The sequence below is a fragment of the Haliaeetus albicilla genome, chromosome 10 (assembly GCF_947461875.1).
Source record: "Haliaeetus albicilla chromosome 10, bHalAlb1.1, whole genome shotgun sequence".
Taxonomy (NCBI): domain Eukaryota; kingdom Metazoa; phylum Chordata; class Aves; order Accipitriformes; family Accipitridae; genus Haliaeetus; species Haliaeetus albicilla.
Window position 1 is genome coordinate 37674817 of NC_091492.1, and position 24225 is coordinate 37699041.

At 37.6% G+C, this 24225-nt stretch overlaps 1 protein-coding gene across 1 annotated transcript in view; it reads right to left on the bottom strand.

Annotated features, from left to right (window-relative positions):
- The window catches only part of MAPK1 (mitogen-activated protein kinase 1), a 39828-nt gene that overhangs the window by 5208 nt on the left and 10395 nt on the right, over positions 1–24225 (bottom strand). The window contains exons 2-8 of the mRNA XM_069795059.1: positions 16622–16804; positions 14722–14911; positions 7104–7220; positions 5153–5267; positions 4530–4661; positions 2258–2367; positions 1405–1532 (exon numbers count right to left, since the gene is read on the bottom strand). Coding sequence (XP_069651160.1) covers positions 1416–1532; positions 2258–2367; positions 4530–4661; positions 5153–5267; positions 7104–7220; positions 14722–14911; positions 16622–16804 — 964 coding nt within the window. The 3' untranslated portion in view covers positions 1405–1415. The remainder of the gene's footprint in view (positions 1–1404; positions 1533–2257; positions 2368–4529; positions 4662–5152; positions 5268–7103; positions 7221–14721; positions 14912–16621; positions 16805–24225) is intronic.

Sequence of the window (24225 nt, forward strand, 5' to 3'; positions counted from 1 at the left end):
TGTTAGCTAGTAAGCTGAAATAAACAAAATACAATATTTCTAAAGATCAAAATTACTTCATTTGTGAACTTCTATACATTTGAATATTCAAACCAGTGGCAACAGAAGTTACCCTATCTAAGTAAAAACTGTATTTTCAGAAGTTTCCTTCACTTCCCCCCCGCCCCCCTTTCTTTCACAGATTTCTTGCAGTGAGGAAGTTCACTGGCTCAAAACTTAACCTTTCTGCTGGAATCGCCAACCAAAAAACCAGTGATTGCAGAATGCTGCTGTTGACGGAGAATAGCACAGAAACTACTTTTAAGACCATAAAACAGGCAACCTAGATTAGGCTGTCTTCTTTTGTTTGTTCTTCTTTTCCAGTCACAAAACTTTGATACCTCAAACTATTGGTATCACAGAAGTTTCACAAGACCAGATATGAGGGAGAAGTTTTCTACGATGAGGGTGGTGAAACACTGGCCCAGGTTGCCCAGAGAGGTGGTAGATGCCCCATCCCTGGAAACATTCCGGGTCAGGTTGGACGGGGCTCTGAGCAACCTGCTCTAGTTGCAGATGTCCTTGCTCGTGGCAGGGGTCTTGGACTAGATGACCTTTAAAGGTCCCTTCCAACCCATACCAGTCTATGATTCTAAGTATTACAAAAATTATTCAAGTCAGTATTTGACCAATCTTGTATGAAACTACTGAGACTTCCAAGCATCATGGTATATGAAGATGAGTTAAGTTCATTGATTAAAAAAAGAAAAAAGAAAGAAAAATAAAAAGTCAGAGACAGTAAATATCGGTACATTACATTTTAAATTAAAATTTTAAATCTTCAGTTTAGGACAATTAATCATAACTAATTTATGAATATTTAGATTCCTATTTACTCACACTATTTCAGAGGTACTTAAAACTGAAGTTAAATCATACTGAAGGTTCAGAGGGTTTTTTTTCCCCTTTAAAATAATTTAGGAGATTTCTCCTCTGTACGTTACATTTAAGGAAGAATTTTTTTTAAAGCATTTGAAGCCATATGACAAAATAGTAACATATGAAGAACATTGCCCCCTTAAAATGTTTTTTGAATAAAATTTGCATTTCAAGGTGTTGAGACAGCTTTTATTCTAAGAAGCACTATTTAAATGTAATTCTTATTCCTTAAATGTAACCTAAAAACTAGGTAAACATCTCAGGCAATTGCTTGGATTCCCTGTAAACACTTCAGTGTTGCAGGCAAAACTAAACACTTTCTTCAACAACAGAAGAGGACCGAGGTCAAATGAATAAGCATAAAGCTATCCTTTAACAGGTAGTTATCCTATCAATAGAAAAGGTAAGTTCTACATTTCACTAGTGGTAAGAAAGTTCCAAAATTCTTCCCCCTGCCCAAGTAGTTTCGTATTGCTGTGACTTTACCTATGCACAATTTAAGATCGATATCCTGGCTGGAATCTAGCAGTTTCCTCAAAAATTAGTTCTTTCAGCTTTTCCTTCGGCAAGTCATCCAACTCCATATCAAACTTGAAGGGTGCTTCAGCTACAGGCTTAATAATATAAAGAAATATTATTACTTTTTTTAATATTACTGTTCTGTTGAATTTCATGTAGTTCTTGTATGGGGAAAAAAATCTGAAAATGCGCTTCACAAAAATATCTAATACTGTGCAGCCTTCAAGGAAGAACTCATTCTGTTAATCCTTTGTGTGCATTATATATTAGTTTACCAAATTTTAAATCAAACCATAGTAAGTAGCTACTCAAATCTAAACCACAAGTTAAAATAGTTGTTAAAGTCTAATAACTTAGTATCTACCTAAAGAAAAAATTATCTGCAACATTTGTATTTCTTGGAATAAACATATCTTCCTTAAGGAAAACTAGCTTATTTCCTCCTCCCCTACTTCATCACTAAAAGTAACCTGAAATCTCATCAGAATTGCATACTGAACTACAGTGAGTTCAGATTCGGGGGTTTTAAATGTGTAATCTGATGGCAAACTCAGTTATTCTTCTCCTTCATCTCAGACATTATGAAACAAGACCATAGCAAGCCAAGAAGTTCCATTTTCAGGAGAGTACACCTTAGCATCTATTTATTGTGTTACGCCTCCAAAATGCTGTACTAGAATAAGAACTACAAGATTTTGGTATATTGATGCAATTCATTCCTCAACTCCATTAGAGCTGTAGAAACACTGTCCTTAAACTAATGAAGAAAATAACCTCTTGCATCATTTAATCAACATTTACATTTTAACAATGTCTTTACCTCATCACTTGGATCATAATACTGCTCCAGATACGGATGGGCTAAAGCTTGCTCCACTTCAATCCGCTTATGAGGATTAAAGGTCAACATTTTATCCAACAAATCAAGCGCTAAGAGGAAAAAGTGAGCAAGAGTTTAATACACACTCCAAAATACAAAAGTGTTATGAACACTGGTATTACACAGAAAATACATGCTACCCTAAGTTTTGCACTAATTCCAATGTACATCTGGAATTCCCCAGCTGTGGTAGCAGTAACAGAAACAGCAGATTGCTTCTTATAACTTGGGCAGAGTATCTTCACCTGCCCATCTTATCGACATTCCCTGGTTATGGTTTCCTTTGGCACGATCTGGTCTAATGGAGACATACCCTTTCAAAAGCTGTTCAGCATCAGAATGAATGTCAAGGGAAGAAATGCATAGAACCCTATGGTATAATCTATTTTTAACTACAGCAGAAATGGAATAGGTAAGGCTTTTTCTTCACTCAAATAGATGCTTTGGATTTTTGTGCCAAAAATCCAAACCAAGATAGAGCTTTTCTGAAATGAAAAAGTAATCAAGAATATGTTCTTATTCTGAAAAGAAAACTTGGCTGTTTACTGACAAAAATGTCATCCAGAAGTCATTAGGAGTTCTAGACCATCACAGTGAACTATTCTAGCATAACCAGCAGCCCAGAAGGTACTCTCCACCTAAGATGCAAATATATTCATGTTGATGAGATTCAGGCAAAATCTGTTGAAGACAACTCATAAAGAATCCATAGAGAACTTGAAGATCCAGTAAGACAGAGAGTGAGGTCTAATGAAATTCTGGACAAATGTTACAAGTCAGAGTTACTGCAATTGTTCAGTTACTTTGATTGTAACACATTTTCCCTTTCCAAGACAAAGAAACAGAATGATTATAGCAACAAGAAGCCCAAAGATATCTGCAGCATCCTAAATTCCACTCCATTTCTTCTCCTCACCACATCATTTATGACACAGAACTTACACAGAGGCTTCTTACTGCGGCAAAGTAGTGGTAGCTTTGCATCAGAATGAGATGCGTACCAAGCATTGCAGAAGAGACAGACCTTACCACTGCATACAATGGCAGCTTGGAAAAGCTGCAAACTGGCACAGCAATTAACATTAAATATTCTGACGAGGTTTTCTCAACACTGGAAACTCACATGCTCACTCCGTGCTAAAGCATGTCCCGCACAATGCTTTTTACTGAAATGATTGACAAACAGCTTTTTGAAAAACTGCTCTGTCAAAGCTACTCTGAAGATCTAGATGAAAAGGTGTTGCAGAAGTCATGCAAACAGCATGTTCCCCTAGCAGCTAAGTGTATCAGCATTGCTACAATTTCAGCTGTCAGAAGCCCACGGTAAAAATTCTCACATTGATGAGCACTATTATAAAAGCAGAATAAATCACTTCTGTTTCTCTCAATGACAAGGATAATCAGCTCTACTCAGTTCCATCTGCAAAAATCAGCTTTTACATGGTAGTTCAGTACCTGATCGTATTCACTAAGAATTATCTAAAATTATCAATTTAAAAAAAGGTGACTTATGAATTGTGTCAGAGCAGGTAAAAGAGCACTGTACTGTGAATACAACCACCCTTAAACTGCGTGAAGTAGAATTTAAAACGCAAGTCAATAGCTATCTAGCAAAACAAAATCATATTTACCCTCTAATAAAGCCTTGTTAAGAAAGGCAACAATTATTACATTCCTTGCTTTTATAACTTTTGCTCCACTTATCATAACTGAATTTTTTAACCCATTAAATTTTAACCTTTCATACTGCCTAAGGACCCATACTTCGATTGATATTATCCAGTTTGATCTAGAACTGACATGCAGTCTGCACAAACTATACTGAGTTCAGCAATAAGCAGCTATCTCATATCTGATTTTAGAAACAAAGTTCAAGATTTGTTTGATGCCTCTCTCAAAATCCAATACCTATGTTCAGTACTTGAGTAAAGTATCATGCTTTCAAAGATAGTAACAAGAGTTAGGATTTACGTTTTACACATAAGTTAATGATCAAACACCACAACATGTAATCTTAGAGTTACTAAAAATTGCTTTAAAAAGATAAGCTAGTATGAGGGTTTCATGCTGGTTTATGACTTTATATTAGATTTAAACTGCCATTTTAAGGGACCTACATGTTCTATTTCCAGTATAGATAAATTCTTAGGATGGTTTTAAAAATCCCATTCTGCCATTACTTTCTGATACAATGTAATAGAGCATAAAATACCTTTGGGGTCAGCATTTGGGAACAGCCTGTTCCATGGTACCTTGTTTTTGTGTGGTAGGGAAAGCAAGTAGTTTCTGGCCTTTAAATTTATTATACAATTCAAATCTTCTTGGGAAGGGGATCCAAGTATACCTAAAAAAAAAAAAAAAAAAAAAAGCAAAACCCACAAACAGTAATGCATTCTGTGAAAAGCATATTAAAACAGTTATATCGCATTTGCTAAAACTCAATATTAAAACTGCTGGGAAGAAGATTTCAGACTAAATGTTTTAAGAGTACAGGATACTTTAGAATTCTTTTAGAAACCTTTACTAAAGAGGTTTAAGTTATTTTTTTCTTGTAAACAAACAAATGCATTTGATTTTTTTTTTTTAATTTTAAAAACCTCTCTGCTGATGTAGTAAATAAATTGCTAAGTATCCTCTAGTTGCCCCAAAAATCAATGATTTGTTGTAGAAATCACTGCAGAAATAACTACAGGGAACAGATGATACACCTACAGAGCCATACGTTATATACTGACCAACAAGAGAAAGAAACGAGCAACCAAGACCACTCTAGCTGGTAGAAAAGGTGGAGAGAGACAGATGGATGTGGAAATGCTACTTTTCTATAAAGCTTACCAAGGATATGGTTAAGTTGGTCAAGGTAGTGTTTTCCTGGAAAGATGGGTCTGTTGGAGAGCATCTCTGCCAGAATACAGCCTACTGACCAGATGTCAATAGACTTGGTGTAACCCTGCAAGTAAAGGGAAAACACATTTTTGTCAAAGAAATTTTTGCATAATTGCAGCAACATGTTACTTTAGTACGTGTTACTTTAGTAAATTGTGAAAGTGCACGCAAATAAATATTTTTTTTTCTTAGATGAGTCGTGCTTGTTCATGGTCTGGTTTTTCTGTACAGAATGAAATAATTAAGAATTGTATATCAAAAACACTAGTTGGAAGGGGTAGCAAGAACTGAAGTATGTAAGATATGCTTTTCCAGAAGGATTCTCTAAGTTTAGCTAAACTTATTACCAACCGCAAATTTCTGAGGCTCCCTAATTTTATAGCAAATTTAAACTAACAAATTTTGGAAACAAGCTATTCTTCTTAATTCCATAGCTCCTAACAGTATGCTAAACGTGGAAAAAAAGCCATCCTTCTTCCTAATAGGATCTAAATATCACTAAAGTAAGCAGCCTTCAACAAAGGAGTGAAAGTGCAAAATTAGATTGTTCGTTAACTGATTTGTAAAACATGACAGGCAAGTAAGTAGTAAAGATGATGTGAGAAAGCCAACAATGGTAAATGGGATATAGATAAGAAGAATGGAACAAATGGCCATATTTTCATGTGTATGGATAACCTGCGTTATCTGTAAGAAAAGGCTCTCATTCAGAGGCACGCTAGTTACACTAGTGACTGGGTAGCGCAGGGACGAGTTTATCTCAAGAGCCCCTGGCCACATGAGCTCCCTTGCCTTACTCTCCCATAGCCCGCTGCCCGCTACTCCCTCTCCCATTAGTAGGGAGCTTCCAACAAAAGCTAGTAACTTTGCTGAATCCACAGCCACCTTGGCTCCAGCTTCTCAGGACATGATCACTTGACTTTATTTTCAAGGCACTTTAATTCTAAAAGGAATCCGGCTATATGGCAGGGAAATTTTAAGTTGACCACCTCTTAAGAAACACACAGAATATTTTCTTGTAAAAGCTGCTGATAAAGGATATCCAGAAATAAGGTTAAGTTGCCCTATGTTTATGGCCTCAATGTGAGTTTAAAATACAAGAAGTTGGGAAAAAACCTCCTCGACTGGTCAGATGACTATTTTCTAAAAGCACGTTAGACACACTATTGCCACAACAAATCAAATCCAACAACCAATGAAGCAGTAATCCTACAGAAACAACAAAGTCTTCAAGAAATATAAAATACAGACACAGATGTCACATAGGTATTTTGCTAATGAGCATACGGCTGTAGAAACTAATGCAAAGGTTATGAAGGATATCCATTACTAACACCATACAGGGACTGGATACACCTTAAAACAGCCACAGGAGAACATAAGAATAATTCCAAGTATAAAAAAAAAAAACACCAAAGGGATGATTTCATTAAGACTACAGGAATGCAATTAAGATTGACACACAACAAAGATCACATGCCTTCAGAATCAGTTTCACCCTCATTATACATTCTAAACCTAAATTAAGATGTCAAGATAACATTAAGGCAACATTTGCAAGCCTTGATGAAAGCAGCAGTAAAATGCTCTCATTACTAGCACTTCTGTCCTGCTCTGTGGAAGAGCATTTGATGGAAAGAAGCCTCATGATTGGCAAGGAACTAGACACACATGGGAACTCACGCACATGATTATTCAGTTATAGCATCCCATAATTGTATCTGGAATCACAAATTTATTGCAAACCAGTAGCTGTACTGCAAATCCATTACCGCATTTCCTCAAGACTATGCATGCGTTCTGATCCTAAAAAGATGGGGCGGGGTGGGGAAGCAAAACTGGTACTTGCAAACGAATAACCACCAACAGAAGCCTCATAGCAGCGCACTATGGTTCTCACCTTAGAATTCAGCATGATTTCAGGAGCCCTGTACCAACGTGTGGCCACGTATTCTGTCAAGAATCCTGTGTGATCATGATCTGGATCTGCAACACGAGCCAGTCCAAAGTCACAAATCTGGATTTAAAGAAATAAAAAAAAAAAAAAAAAAAAAAGGCAGCATATTAGACATACAGCTTCCAATACTACAACATTACTAATTCACCTTTCCCCAACCCATGATGTAATACCTACAAATACAGTGATCATAACCTGTATTTTTAAAAACAAATTATTGCACTAAGGTTAAGAAAAATGTTTTGGATTAAGTACAAAGAGCATCCGATTAGGCCATGCAGGGGCCAGGAAGAATAAATGGTTTAGGAAAAAAAAGATGTTCCTTATGCACAATTTATGTTGCACTACTTAACACTTTCTCTGCCAGATAGGTGGCAAGATACACTTCTCCAACCTGTTATTAGAAATTTACCAGAAAATGAAAAGAGATTAAGATTTCCAGAAAACAAAATTACCAACCAACACATTTGTAGCAAAGTTCAATACCCTTTTTTACAAAAGCTAGCATCATAACTACATCTTTGCACAAGAAACATCCTATCCAATCATGAGATAATGGTAGACTGGAAAGATTATAGGTTGCTGAAGGAAGCATGAGCATAAGAAAAAAAAAAAAAAACCACAAGAAAATATTTCTCAACCTGTATCAGGAAAATAGTTGTATCTAACCATGAAAAGAAAAATAAACTCTGATCTAGACTAGTGACTTCAGCACAAAAGAAGTGTTTTTATCTATACACTAGTAAGGAGGTTCCATGGCTTTCAGAGCTATTTAGTGTCCTCTCTCCAGAGAGAAATTAACAGAACTGAAAACGTGAAGAAAGACAGTGTTCCTTTCTTACCTTCCAAAAGGTAAATGGCAAGCTTGTTGAGCGGCACATTAGACACATTCATATGCTTTTGCTACCACCAAACAAATACCAGTTTATGATAATGATCAATTTCCACAGAAAGTGTATTTGCATGAAAGAATAAGTACTCTCAGAAAAACAAGGCATCAAACGTAGGAGTGCCAAACAGTTAGGAGGTTCCTCTGATGCATACTTTTTATAATAGTTTACTCTTTGATAGTTAATTGTGTACACTAATTATATTAAAAATGTGAAGTAATAATACGTTGTAGTCAATAAATACTGTAATTGATAATCCCACCAAAACCACAGAAACCTCATTGTACCCTGGCAACCTACTCCTTTATTATCCTGGAGGGACAGCCTGTGAAACAATTGATAGATCAGTCATGGAAGAAGTGATTCAGCTGACTAAAAGCTACATCTGAAAGACAAGATTCAGCAGCTGATTGTTAAACAGAGGGACTGAAGAAAAGGCAGTGATGAAATTCATAAGCCAGGCTGCATGGGATGACTCCTCTGACTTTAGCTACATAATAAAACAACCCCAAACCCTGAATCCTTAGAAAACAAAACCAAAAAGAACCCTTTTAACCAGGTCAAGGTTCTCCCAGGCTACAGAAACAGAGCAGCTGCCTTGTGTGCAATTAGCAGCTTACATAAAGAGAATCAGTACAAATAATCAGAAGAGTCTCCTATAAAGACAGAAGCAAAAAAACTGTAGAGAACAGCTTTATGGACTTCAGAAAATAATTATGTGGGCAGACAAAATTGTTGCAATCTCTTCCTCCTAACCTCAGGAAAAAAAGCTAGATAAGACTATAGGCAAGGAGGTTTGTGCAGAATTATACTATTACACATGAGCAAAGTGCTAGGATTTGTTATTACTAAGACAAAAGAAGACTGACATTCGTGAAGAGAACAAACTGAATTACAGAAGGTGTCTGTGAATCTCTCAACTCAAGTAGAAAAATGCACATGGGATGGAAAGTAAGATTAATGACAAAGAGAGCTCATTAAAATGACAAAAAGCCCCTGCTGACTAGAGCAGAAACAGGTTAAGCAGAAAAGAAGAAACACCATTAGTGAGAAAGGCATCAAGGTTGAAGCTGCAAGAAAGAGGCTTTTGGCTGTTAGCAGTGTTTTCACCAGCTGCAGAGCTGACCAGGAGCATTAGCAGGGCAGAATAAAAAGAAGGTGGAGAGGCCAGCGTTCTGCCTGAAGTCCTGGGTGCAAGGGACAGAGCACAGAGACTGACTGTACCCTGGTGAGGGCAGACGGTTCTTGCCCTGCGGCAACAGAACACATTTAACAAAGCAGCTACCCTATTTATGGGAGGGAAAAAAAGATTGCAAGTCCACTATGCCTGTTCAAATAATAATTGGTAAAGGTCAAAGCACCAGAAGAAGGTAGGCTTCTCAATCAGAACTTAAACAAAAAAAGAAAGAATATGTGACAGCAGCATAACGACAGGCAAAATATTCTTGGCATTTTGACTAAGTCACAGCAGATAATAAAAAACTGCATAATGAAAGACCCAGGTATGTCAGTCAGTGCTTCATGCCTTGGAGAGACAGAACAGATGCTACTGAGAGAGATGGAATAACCTCCCCACTAAATAAATAAATTTTTAAAATGCCAGCATCCTATTTATACATTTAGCTTCCACTTCTTGAAAACAATGTTCTTGTAATCAGTATCAGGTATGCTTTTTTTTTTTTAAAGAGATGGCTTAAAATTGGATGAAGCTATCAAGCAGATGGGAAGATTTATGAGGATCATGTACATATGACCATTTACTAAGCAAATGAAATTACATCCAACAGTGCTACTAATATACTGAAATATCTGAAGTTGTATTGTTGAGTAGTCTGTGTGTATGTATATATTTATATAAAAGGAAAAGGAGAGGCTTCCATTAAGTTTAGGTGTTAATGATAAGATGGTAGGTGAAACAGTTGCATCTCTAGAGTAATTGGTAAAATCCTGAAACAAACAATAACTTGTAATCTTCCTCAAAAAAACCCTCTCATCAGCCTCCTTTCAAGTCTTTCAAAGTCTCTAACAATTCTTGAATGTTTAATAATTGGCAGTATTCACTATGTGGATAGAAAAACACAATTGTACTGGGTTTGTGTGGCAAGGTTGGGGGGGGGGGAGTTACAGGGGTGGCTTCTGTAAGAAGCTGCTGGAAGCTTCCCCTGTGTTTGAGAGAGCCCATACCAGCCGGCTCTAAGACGGACCCGCCGCCAGCCAAGGCCAAGCCAATCAGCGATAGTGGTAACGCCTCTGTGATAACATTTTTAAGAAGGGAAAAAAGTTGGGACAGACAGAAATGGCAGCCGGAGAGAGGAGTGAGAACATGTAAGAGAAACAACCCTGCAGACACCTAGGTCAGTGAAGAAGGAGGGGGAGAAGATGCTCCAGGCACCGGAGCGGAGATTCCCCTGCAGCCCGTGGTGAAGACCCTGGTAAGGCAGGCTGTCCCCCTGCAGTCCATGGAGGTCCACGGTGGAGCAGATCTCCACCTGCAGCCCGTGGAGGACCCCATGCCAGAGCAGGTGGGTTCCCGAGGGAGGCTGTGACCCCGTGGGAACCCCGCGCTGGGGCAGGCTCCTGGCAGGACCTGTGGATCTGTGGAGAGAGGAGCCCACGGAGCAGGTTTTCTGGCAGGACTTGTGACCCCGTGGGGGACCCACCCTGGAGCAGTGCGCTCCTGAAGGACTGCAGCCCGTGGAAGGGACCCACACTGGAGAAGTTTGTGGAGGACTGTCTCCCATGGGAGGGACCCCACGCTGGAGCAGGGGAAGAGTGTGATGAGTCCTCCCCCTGAGGAGGATGAAGTGGCAGAAAATAACGGGTGATGAACTGACTGTAAACCCCATTCCCCGTCCCCCTGTGCCGCTGGTGGGGGTTGGTAGAGAATCCGGGAGTGAAGTTGTGCCCAGGAAGAAGGGAGGGGTGGAGGGAAGGTGTTTTAAGATTTGGTTTTATTTCTCATTACCCTACTCTGGTTGATTTGTAATAAATTGAGTTAATTTTCCCCAAGCTGAGTCTGTTTTACCTGTGACAGTAATTGGTGATCTCTCCTGTCCTTATCTTGACCCACAAGCTCTTTGTTTTATTTCCTCTTCCCTGTCCAGCTGAGGAGGGGGAGTGATAGAAGGGCTTTGGTGGGCACCTGGCGTTCAGCCAGGGTCAACCCACCACAACAACTTATAAATAAAATTGCTATAGTGTGTTAATGTTTTAACCCAGTCAGAGGAGTAGATCCTCAGGCAGAGTAAACTGCTACACTGAAGACACTGCAATATACTAGTTGAGAACCTGTTTAAAATAACTTTGACCTAATTTTCTGAAATATCAGTGCCACTGGTCTAGGATAATTATATGGTCATGAGAGTTTTTATGTAACTTATTTCATTTACAGAACTGCAAAACAGGTCAAATTGTTGGGTGCAGATAATCATGAAAGCATGTGAAAATATTCGGTACCATTTTAGAGTATATTCCAGCCTGCAGCATGTCAGTATACATTAATCTCTTTCATGGGAAAGATACCAGGATGCAAAAAAGAACAGTATCTTTATTACCCAGGACTCTCGCTGGAGAGAGATTCCAAGGTAGTAGTTTTCATGGACTCTCAAACTTAATCTTTCACTGAAAACATGTAACAAGAGACAGTAGTTAAATCAAATTATGTACTTTCACAAACTTTCATTCACTATGTGATAAGTCATATTTAAGGTCTCATTTAAGTCTGTAGCATAGCCTAAAGAAACAGAAACAGCTTTAGGTTCTGCCCTTCTGCCCTGAGCCTTTCAGCTGCTTAGGACAAGCTATAGGGTTCACAGACAAATTTTGTCAATAGAGACTCATACATTCCTTTCCTGGAAATGGAATCTGTGATCCAGAGGTCAAGATCATGTTCAAGGGAGAAGAAAGAAGGAGCTCTTGTTACAACCTGTAGGATTCTGAGCTCCAGAAAAGATCAACAGCTTGCTCTCATAATGCATTAAAGAAGCTAACAGCATTACCACTGAAGATGAACAAACTTTCTATTTTCCTTCTTCCGAAAGTGTGATTTGAAGTTGTTCATTTTCACAGTATGCTGTGTTTTGAGTTTATATACAATAAACAACTTTGTAAGCATGCATATGTACATAGCTGACACAGACTTGCAGAACGGCCCTAAAAGAAACAAGTTGGTACAAGTTCAACATTTATCAGACAAGGCCTAACATGTACTAGTTTTCTCTCCAATTCTGTTGTTTAAAATTTAGATGTGGTATTAATACAACACCAGAGTTCCCTTTAGGTTATAAAAAACCATATGGTCTGTCATACAGACTACCATATTCTGAACTAGGAAGCACATATTGCAGTGGCATTCTGGTTTTTAAATCTTATAAAGAAATTGTAACAGTACTCACTAAGGTCATACTGTATTATTTTGCCATACAATGAGCTCACCTTCTTTTTCATGACCATCTTACTGGCGTTAAAACATTGCCTTTTATTATTTCATTATCTTTAATTGCACATAACACAGAGCTACACTCAAACTGTTCTTTCCTGCTTCTATCACACAGTCATTGTAGATTTTACTCCATTTCTTTCATGAAGAGGTTAATGCCTTGAAGGGATCTGATGTAATAACAGCTGCTGAAATCCCATAGCAAGAGTCAGAGGTGACCAGTCCAGCAGTACGATGCATTAGGAGAAGCTGACAAGTAGCAGTGGGAATGTAAAGCAAACTGATAGTGTAACCAGTACTTAGAATGGACCAGCATATGAACAGCAAGGACTTTTCTTGGAATTGTGACAAACTTGTACAGCCAGCAACTGGTTTACATTTTGAAGAGGGTATTTTTGGTTTGCCCTTTTTTTATTTTAAATGAGAAAATTAGAGCTACTACAAAAAACAAAGTGTAATTAGGTGCAACACAGTATGCAACAAACACAGTTGTACCACCTCAGATCAAAGTAATGTAAGTTCCGTAATCTTGCTCCATTAGTGGCCAACAGCAAATACAAAATGTAAAGTGTAAAAGGGAACATACTCCAATGCTTCTCTACTAGCCTCTCTCATCTTCCATGGATTTGCCACCATAGGACTCTCAACCAGAGACAGCATTCAGTAGCTTTTTCTTCTACTAACTTGCTTGGTGTTAAGTCACGTTATCTGCAATATCTACAGTGCTCTGTGGTACCAAATACCACAGCTTAACAATGCTGCAAGTTAACTACTATGTCCTTTCACTCTGAGCATGCCACCTGCTCTTTTCATTCCCCCCCAGCCTTTTTAATAGGTAAAGACAGTGAACAATTGTTCTGTATTCACCCTCCCTATGCCACTAACAATTTTAGCAAATTCTATTTTATTCCTTCATTTCTGCAAGCAGTATCTTCCAGCAGGTGAGACCTAGGCTAAATAGTTCTTTCTGATACAGAGAGAAGTACCTTTAAGTCCTGGTCTCCTCGTTTTAAAAGGATACCATAGGGAGAAGTGTGATAACTATGGTCACACAGAACTGAAGACTCAAAAACAACAGAAAGTTACAGAATGGCATGTTTTCTGTTTTATTCTCTATTTCTGTCCTAATTCTTCACACTTGGTTTCCTTTACTGAATGCCACTAAGCATTGAGCTGACATTTTCCAAGAATGATAACAGCTCTAAGATCATCCTTCTGTAGTATTAACTAGTAGAAAGCCCATTACAGGAAATATAAATTAGGAACGTTGCCTCTCCAAGTAATTGCTAGGCATTTAATCAGCACTGAATTTCACACACCATTTTAGTTGCCCACTAATATGAAGCCCTTTTCCAACAATGAACACTTAGCAGTCTAAACAGAGAAACCAAGACTTGAAATATACACAGTTTTGAGTTTACTTTCTAGGTAAACACAATTCTGCTTCAGATAAGTATTTTCACCTAGCTTTCACTTCTACTAACTTTGCGTACTGTGTTCAGTTCTGGGGCCCCCAACCTAAGACATGGACCTGTTGGAGCAAGTCCAGAGGAGGGCCACAGAGACGACCAGGGGGCTGGAGCACATCCCCTAGGAGGACAAGATGAGACAGTTGGGGTTGTTGAGCCTGGAGAAGAGAAGGCTCCAGGGAGACTTATAGCAGCCTTCCAGTACCTAAAGGGAGCCTGCAGGAAAGATGGGGAGGGACCCTTTAAAAGGGAGTGTAGTGATAGGACATGGGGTAACAGTTTTAAACTGAAAGAGGGTAGATTTAGATTAGGTATTAGGAAGAAACCCTTCACTGTGAGGGTGGTGAGACGCTGGCACAGGTTGCCCAGAGAGATTGTAGATGCCCCATCCCTGGCAGTGTTCAAGGCCAGGCTGGATGGGGCTTTGAGCAACCTGGTCTAGTGGAAGGTGTCCCTGTCCATGGCAGGGGGGTTGGAACTAGATGATCTTTAAGGTCCCCTCCAACCCAAACCATTCTGTGATTCAAAGAGGCTGTTTCAAAGTCAGCCTCCAGATGGAAACAGTGATGCACTCATTAAAATAGCATAACAGTGAGTTCTTAGTCACTCAAATCTTAATAATTATTTTATCAAAACCAATAAAGTTTTGGCAACCTTTCCACGATAAAAATCACATTAATCCCCAGTAACAAAACCACATAAATGGTTATAGCAGGTAGTTTATGAAGACCATGGGAGCAAACTTGTAAGAAATTTCAACTAACCTTGAGATCACAAGTGGTGTTAAGCAGCAGATTTGAAGGTTTGAGGTCACGATGAAGCACATTGGCTGAATGGATATATTTTAACCCTCTCAGAATTTGGTAAAGAAAATAACAAATGTGGTCGTTGCTGAGGTGTTGAGTCTTTAAGAGCTTGTAAAGATCTGTCTCCATAAGATCTTGCACAATGTATCTGTAAGGCATCAGATGTAAGGCAGCAAAACAAACATGGTGTCATATTAGATATCAACATACAGTACCCCAACGAAACTTCTGTAACAATTTTTCTCTTTTATTTTCCTGTTTCATGATGATTATGAAACTATGTAGTTGCTTCTTGCAAATCAATCCTGTTACATTATGCAGCCCTTTACAGAATTAGGAGGCACCAGCATGTGGTCCTCTCAAATTAATCATCATAAACCTCTATTTCTTTATATTAGAGCCTGATTTTTATTGGAATCTTGATATGATCAGATTCCTATCCTGCTTGCCAAGAAACAAAGGCTGGGTTTTAGTTTAATGAGTAATAAGCTTCTGAGGTACTTGCTTCTGGTTGCATAAAAGCATAAAGGTAGAAGATCTGATCAGTTCTGATGAGTCTTCTCTGCCACCTCTCCATCTCAGAAATTCAGCTGTTGTTCTCCTTTACTATATATTTATTATGCTACATTGAACACAGCAGTCCTTTGCTTATCAAAATTAAATCCTAATATTTTTCAGTCAGATTAGTTTTTTTTTCCTCCCCCTAAAATTGAAATGAACTTAAAGAGAAGGGAATTTTTTCTGCTTTGTCAGGAATGAGTTAAGTAAAACTTGCTTCTCCCTTAATTCAGATTGGCTGCAAAACCCTTGGGGTGTAGTTCCATGATCACTTTTCACCGAAATAGGATTTCGTGAAAACACACTACTATTGCCATTCCAGTTGGGCGTTCCCATCCTATCCTCTGGGTATTCAGATTGGATCACACAACTAAGACATCTTTTTACAGGCAGCATGCACTTATATTAGTCAAAATGGCCACAGAAATCCAACCTGAGAACCCCTAAGACCCAAGTGAACTCAAACAATATCTTGATAATTTATGAAGTGAAAACATTTGACCTAGATTCAATTCAATTTCTCCCTGCATGCACTTATGCCTTTTATTTGGCAGATATCTGCAAAGACCCGCAAAACCGATAAGAACCAATGCACACGGACTTGGGGAAATTAAGCTGGTTGACTCTAAACTAGGCCTTGTATCTCACATTGAGTCTCCCAGCTAAGACTACTTCATACGTTAGATATCCACATGAAGTCATACCTACACAAAGCCAGGTTTCCCATGAAAAAACAATTAGTATAACAAAAAAGCCAGATTTGCACGTATTAATCAAGCATGTTTACCTGCCCAGGTGCAGTTTCAGACTTTTCACATATGCAGAAAGCACTGCAAAACTGCAGGTTGTGTTTTGCTTTATTTTAAATTCTCCCCCCCGCCCCCCCCCAAGATGTATCTATTCTATACTTTAAGAAAACTGTAGACAATTATAGCAGAGTCTGGCCCTTTCATTTTCTCCTCAAAGCAATCAGTTCTAACAACAGCTCTATTAAGAGTAAATATAGTTTTAGGATTAAGAGACTAAACTAAGTCATCTCCACAATGTTGAGTTCTTTGCCTTGGAAGATAAATTATCATTTTTTTCTTTTCCTAAGAAAGAACAAACAAAACTAGTGTTCACCTACATATCAAATCTATCTATATATCTATAAACTGATCAAACACTAGGAACTTCCCTTTAAATTTACAATAGTAGAAGCCAACTTTTATTAAAATTTAGTAAGGAAGAAATAGTCAAAACAGAGAAGGCAGCAACCATCACTAACTATGCAGGATAGCTTAAAACTTCAAAAGGATACACATCTTTCATTTGTTCAATAGTTGGAGCTCTGATAATATCATTTATTCCAATAATATTCTCATGCCTGAAGCGCAGTAGGATCTTAATCTCTCTCAGAGTTCTCTGGCAGTATGTCTGATGCTCAAAAGGACTGATTTTCTTTATAGCAACTCGAACTTTGTTGACGTTATCATAGGCAGAACTAGAAGAGAATCAATAACGTTAGTTAAAGGAATATTAAATTCATTCAATTCAGAAAGCCAAGAATGTGAATTCAACTGAATATAGGGGTGGTGCATTTGTTTTATGTTTATTTTTATCAAATAAATAGAGGCGACAGCAGCACATATCTTTTTGTTTGATGAACAGACAAAATACTGTTGTTCTATCACCAGCCAATTTGGGTATCTAGAGGTCACTAGCTTTCCCAACTTACTTAAAGCCTGCTGATTCTCAGGTACCTAAACAAAGAAAGAAGTATTCATCATCTTTATCAGCCTGCGGAACAAACAAGTTTGGGTCTCTTTCGATATGCTATAATCAAGAAATTTGAGAGAAAAAGTTCATCTTGAGTTAAGCCATTGACTCTGGGACGCAGAAAAGCCTTCAGAAATCACCTTTCAAGCAGCAGAATTCCACATCCTGTATCTAACTCCTGCAAGTAATTCCAATTGTCACAACCTTTTACTCCTCCATCGAGCTACACTGTCGGCACCTCCATGAAGAACATGGAAGAACAAAAGGGATGGAGAATTTGTGAAAACACCTTTCCAAGTTCAATTCCAAAGATAACAGAGTTCGAGAAGAGAAAGAATGTATCCAACTACACACATTAAGTGAAAGCAAGCAGCAGTACAACAAGGTAATATGCTGATTGTGACCCATATTAACAAACATGTTGGCTGCTACATTTACAGCACTGTCATTTCAGAAGCTCAGAACAGCATTCCTAGCTATACCAATAAAGCAGTCTCAGCATTTCTGTTCAAAATGCCTATGCATTTATGAAGAATATCACAGCCTGAGCCTAATAAAAAGGCTCAGTAAAACACATAATTGTCTAAAATTTGGACTCAGGTTATTATTTAGTAAAAATATTATGAATCCTTACAAATTTTAGGATGCTTTCTATGGTCTTGCTTACATGAATGAAAAAGTATCTCATAATAATTTCTCTTTGTATTAAAAGTATATGGTAATTTAATTAATTAGAATTTAAATGTGTGTATATGATTCTTGTTCCTTTCAAATTTCTTTTTGCTCACTACTGCATTGTTTGGAAATTAAAAAATAATCAACCCTACATTTAAACATTTCTGTTTGCCTCAACAATTTAATATAAAAATATAAACATACTAGCCAAACAGGCTTTACATTCCACCAGTTTTCTATAATCAAGTCCCAGAACATTCTTTGAAACTCTCTTAATTGGCCTTACTCTGCTTAGATGTCCAGGTATCTGGTGATCAGGTAAAGCAGAATGAAATATGAAAATCCAATTAGAAAAGAAGACGTAAAAGGAATTCAAATGCCTGGCCACATCAAGTTTCTTCCACCACTAAGCAGATTTATGGTGCAACAAGCTGTTTTTGAGACAGTACTGTTACCACTGTAAGCAAAAGTGTTTAACATTTCCCACTTTCATTATTAAAAATGACATAGAATTTGTGCCGCCAGTAAGATCTTCATACAGCTCATGCATATGTAGCGACATCCTTTTTGCATGATTTTTCCGCAGATTCACTTTGACCTGTCTGCATCTGTAACTCTGGTCTATAACCACAGACAGACTGCACAATTTATTTGCCTCTAGAAACGCTGAACTCAAATGCTCTACAGGGTGCTTTGAAATTCCACATGCTAAGCAAGTATTCATTACAACTGTTGCTATTACATATGTATAGATAACACATTAGCAGTTCATAAGTCCCAAAACAGATAATAACAAAGTGCCACAAGTGGAACTTGGCATAGCCTTCAAGAGCACTTAATCTACGGTAATTTTCTTAGTTAATCAGTTAATCACCTGCGGTGTTTACAATATACCAGTAAGATAAATCACAAGCAGAAAACAAAACTAGAAATAATTCTGAAACATGAACAACCTGTATTTGGGAAAGAAATGAAAGAGTCCTATGGAGCATTTTATCCTTACAAACAAACCTCCTACCTCCTTCTTTGTATTGACTTAAGCATATTCTTTTCTCCCACAATGCAGAATCTTACTTCCTTTCAAAGTACTGGACAGCAGCAGCTATGCAGAGCAGAAAAAGGCAGTATTTACCAATTGATGCTGCTTAAATAAAAGGTCCTAGTGTCTTACAATATTTGATAAATCTCTAAGTTATAGCTTCTCAAGCAAAGGTTGGTTACTGATGAAAAACATGCATCCTTCCTTGTACAGATTCAATGAACTTGAATCCATCAATTAAATATACCAAGATTTCCTCTCTTGTAGCTATTTCACTTATAGTTCTTGAAGCATTTTCTTAGCAAAAGGTTTATGCTGTTATTTAAAAAAGGATGGGTAATTTTGCTTTCAGATGGTTCAACTATAAAACATATGATTCAGTGTGGAAAAAAGCTGACTATTTGCAGTAAAGATGCAATCAATTTCCTCTCCAGTGTACATTCTGCACACAGTCATTCTTCTGTTCATATCAGAAGATCTCACCATGCTAATGTAGCTAAGCATGCATTGCTGTTACCACTGCAAAGCCTCAGCTAAGAAGAGCAAAACCAAAATACTATCTAGCTGAACAGTAAAAGAGACACTGGATTTATTTCTGTTGTCACGCTTTCTGAAATACAAGCTTTTCTGTAACTTCATTAAACGTATGAAAGATTATCTAATTCCTATGAGCAAGAAGCTAATCATACAAGTAGTTAGGTACACTTGCTCATGCGTAGTATTTTAAATACCATGCATAATACAGGTACACAGAGGATCTGTATTATAAAGTTAACACCATTTCACATAGAGTCAAAGCGCTCAAAGCAAATATAGCTTTGAGTAAACTCTGTGACCCTTTAAAAAACAGTGCTTTTACAATTTGACACATGCTATAGAAAACTGTAAAAGCTACATATTAGACTAAACTTCAGTAGAACTGAAGAGTCATGTGTTCTCTCATGCACATATGCTACAATGAGGCACCTATTTGGCCTATGAAACCATATAGCAGTATCTATTTCACTACCTAGGAAACACCGTAAACTAACACAATTGGGTCCTTTGTAGGTCAGACTGAACCATTTCCCAAAGCTTTCCCCATCCCTGACAATCTCCATCCAACCACCATCAACACCAGATTTACCCACTACTCTCCAGAACTCTGCTGAAGAAATATGCTGCTCATACACAGTATCCATTTGTAGTGTTCACAAATGAAACAACTATAAAAAGTGCAAATCCAAACCTCAATACATTAACTCAGTGCAGTTAATATAACAGCTTATCACTTAACGCAGGATTCACCTTGCTTAGCCTTAGCTTGAATTAGAGATCTAATTTTATGACTAATAATCACCTGTGCTCCCCCTACAGTCCAAAAAGGAATAGCTCCACATATATATCCCATCCACCACCGAGCGCATCCTAAATTTAGATTATTTGCATTCTGGAAGTGCTGTCCCAGTGTGCACAGTCTAACCTAGTTGTCTAGACTTCTACTAGAAGCTCCTGTCAGCTTCTACTAAATCCCACAGGTGTTTAGATTTTCACTGAAGCAGGTAACTGTGACTCCTTCCAAGCGCAAGAACCTTCTATTCCTAGACTTTTTTCCAGAGAAGTTATAAATCTGTAAAGTGGGAATAACAGTTCACAGACTAACAACTTTTAAAGCGCTAATTTATAGCTTTTAGTTTCTAATCATTAACCACATGTACCAATCACTGCACATGGAACTTTCCCTTTAACCATCTGTGTGTTATTCACATTATGATTAATCTAGTTACTGACACTTTAAATATTCAGAAGGAAGGATTTCTTTCCACCCCAATGATGTGCAGCTTCACAAGCTGATGTAACCATTCAGCTGTGAGTGCTATTTATCTGTAATGTGATAAATTTAAATATAGATTTTGCAACTGCCCAACTCTAGTATACACAACATTATTCCTATTTCGAGCTGTGGTTACTATCCTGTGACAACCTGCAATAGCACCATTATTTAGATATTTTTAAAGACACCACACGAAAATCAATACAAGCCCTAGCAGTACAGTTTATCATTCCTAATATTAAAGTATCTTGTAAATCTATAACAAAGTTTTGACTAAGTAAAACATCTTGCACAGCTGTACAAAATAAACAAATGAGCATTTATAACCCAAGAAGCTGTGCCACACAACTTTTAAAGCCAGTATTTTATCCTTCTACTGCTTCGGTACTAACTTCCTTTTTAAAAAGGAATCCAGGGTAGGGCTCTTCCAAATGCGGTAACCAGAAAGTGCACTGCAGTATCTGAGCGGCCTACAAAGAACAGCACGCTAATTGCTCAGATGAACCTGTAACGTGTAGCCCCTCTCCCATCAACTCCTTCTCAAGGAAGGAAAGGTTTTCACCAGACAGATAGGGACAAGTGCCAAAGCTTAGCTCCTTCTACCCACAATGGCTGCTGCATGTTCTTCCATCCATTTCTATTCTTCACATGTTTCATTTCGGAGCAGAACTGGAACAAGTGAGAGCATGCTGCAGCTGCCGGGAGGAAAGGAGCCAGCTCCTGGCAATAGTTACATCCCACAGAGGGCTATTTCTTCATATAACCATTGAAAAACAACTGCCTACTCTGTCGGCACCCCCATCCTCAGTACAGTCCTCTGCCATGCTGCCTGAAGGCTTACCCCATCCTGGGATATTCTTCCAACACTTCTAGGATTATTCACCTTATGGCTGTTTTACAGGCTGCTTTCAGCATATGCATACATACACATAAAAATACACAACGCTACTGGCAAACATCCTAATTACAACTCTAAATAAAAGACTGATTTGAAGTTTAAAAGGGATGTTTTATCAGTAGCTTTGTGTTGCTGTGGAAACAAGATTCCAAGGGCATATCCAGGGATAAGAATCTTTCTGAAATACTGAATAATTCTGCTTGCAACCAGGAGAGGAAAGGCAAAAATAATTCCCAGCAAACAAGATGATCTGTGAAGATCTTCAATCTTTTTATTCAGTCTACATTTAGCTCAATTGTGGACATTTCTACAACATGCTGACATTTATCAAGTTACAATGCAAATAGCTTAAACTTATTTTTAAGACTGCTCTAAGTAAAATAACACAGTATTATGATATAGTAATAACCAGCAGTACCATAACAGCCTGTTCAACAATTTTTGCGGGTGGGGGAAGGTGGTGTTATGGGTGCAGATTTGTGGAAGGGACTGTTTGGGTTTGTTTGGGGTTCTTTTTTATAATCAGATATTAACCCTTTCAGATTCTTCAGAATAATTAGTTTCTGATTCTAGATTATTGGAATACAGGGAGCAGCTATGCTGTGTTATCCTTTTACCAAAGAGGAAAGACTGGAAAAAGAAAGTAAGTAGTCAAAGACAGTTTCAGATTTGAGGACATCCAGTAATGTGTCATTTTTATACCACTGAATATACTTTTTGTCCCCAACTGTAAACATCTATGTTTACTAGAAATATTTGTTACTTTGTTCCATTTATTCATAATATTTTTGAAGATAAATAAGTATATTATTCATTAGACCTTTTTTATTAGCACTAACTTCCAGAACCTGGTTTTAAAAGGAATAGGTGCCCATTCATAATAGGATATATTTGCCTTGTTTTAACAGACCTCAGTTTATGAAAAGACTGCCCATGTCTTGCTCAGAGTTTTCATTTTGATTTACTAGCTTTCTCTAAAAGAGGTTCTCCATAATGGAACACCTCCCAGCCTTCTCAGTTGTGAATTCAGGAAATAAACTATACAAATAAGGGCATCTTAAAATGCTTCTAATTTTCTCCATTAAAGATTTAATTTTGCAGACTAATGCCTACCATATAGGAAAGTTAGAAGATCCATGAAAATGGAGAGCTACCTAAATATTAGATTCTTAAAAAACAAAACACAACTCAGCCTTGAGGCTCTAGTTGCTTTTCAAGCCACAAAAAGATTATAACAACTTTAAGAACACAAGCACCACATACTTTTTTATCCTACTCTGAGGGACAAAAGTCAAATAAGTTGTAATTCAGCACTCTTGAACTATCTATGGGCATGCTGCAGACACTCCCCATTGATTATTAAAACACAGCTGTACGTATTATCTTCTCAGTCTTTGGGAAAAATGCATAAGCACTAACAGCTTAGAATGAAAGAAGAGGCCAAAAATCTTGAATTCAAAATTGAGATGCTTCAGAGTAAGCTTAGATACAAGAATTACAAACTGAATTGCCAAAAGTTTGAGTGTTTAAGAAATGGACCTCTTCTCATAATTATCTGATTGCTGAATTCTCCACCATTTGTCAAGTGTGTCGGAAAACTACCTCAAGTTACAAATTGCAGGATGACCTCAGATTTATCTTAAGTCTTGTTTCTGCTAAGGAAAGAAATAGCATATGTACTGTGCTGCGACATACGGCTGCCCACAGACACTGAAACTCACTGACAATTTCTCCCCATTTTCTTGCATCTCATGCCACAAAAATGGCAGCAGAGGGAGACTGAGCAACAAGAGAACATTAAAGTACCTGTATAGTAAATGTGATCCAATTTGCATTAGTATTAATCTGAGCCTACCTGAAAAATTCCTAATTGCATGCTATTTGAAAATCTTGGGTTTGTTTTGGGGTTGTTTGGGTTTTTTTTAAGCAGTTTGTCATTTGTCAGGATTCTAGTATCAGTGGATAGATTATTGCTTTGGGGCGAAGAAAATATGAATCCCTGTTTCTAAACCTTTTATCATGACCCCTCTGCAAAGCAACTGTCATACATTACAAACTCCTCATGAGTTTACCCATATTCCTAACCCTTCTTGTACGTTGCTCACCACTGCTATGATTTTGTTTTGTTTTTATTATAGAAGATACCTAAACAAACTATATTTGTTTGTATTTCTAATAAAGTTGATTTTTTTTTTCTTTTCCAACAAGGGGGAAAATAAATATCCTTTCTAAATCAGTGCCCTTTATTTTATCACAAGTCCATAGCAAGGTGCCCAAGTAATCACTGCAGACTGCCCTATCACGCTTTTAGTTAAGCTCTGAAGCTTACTGGGTCAAAATGTAACTGCATTACCTTCACCTTTACCACCTACTTTTTCTGTCATCTTTCTCATAACATTCCAAATCAATCCTAATATTAAAGGTTTCTGGTACAATTATGCCAACTCCCATGACAAAAGTGAATAATTACTCATAAGTGATTTTACTCTTCGTCAGTTTCTGATCTACTACAGGTTATTGCCCTTCACACCACAAATTCTCAAGGCACTTTTGTAACCTCCTATAGGAGATTTGTTTTCATGTATCTACTTTAAAAATTCTAATAGATTACAAAGGCACAATTTTTTCAGAATTTGAAAAGCAGAATCTGATGGAACCTTCCAAAGCATTACAATTTTAAACTATTTACTATGCACATAATAATGACTTAATAGTTTAATT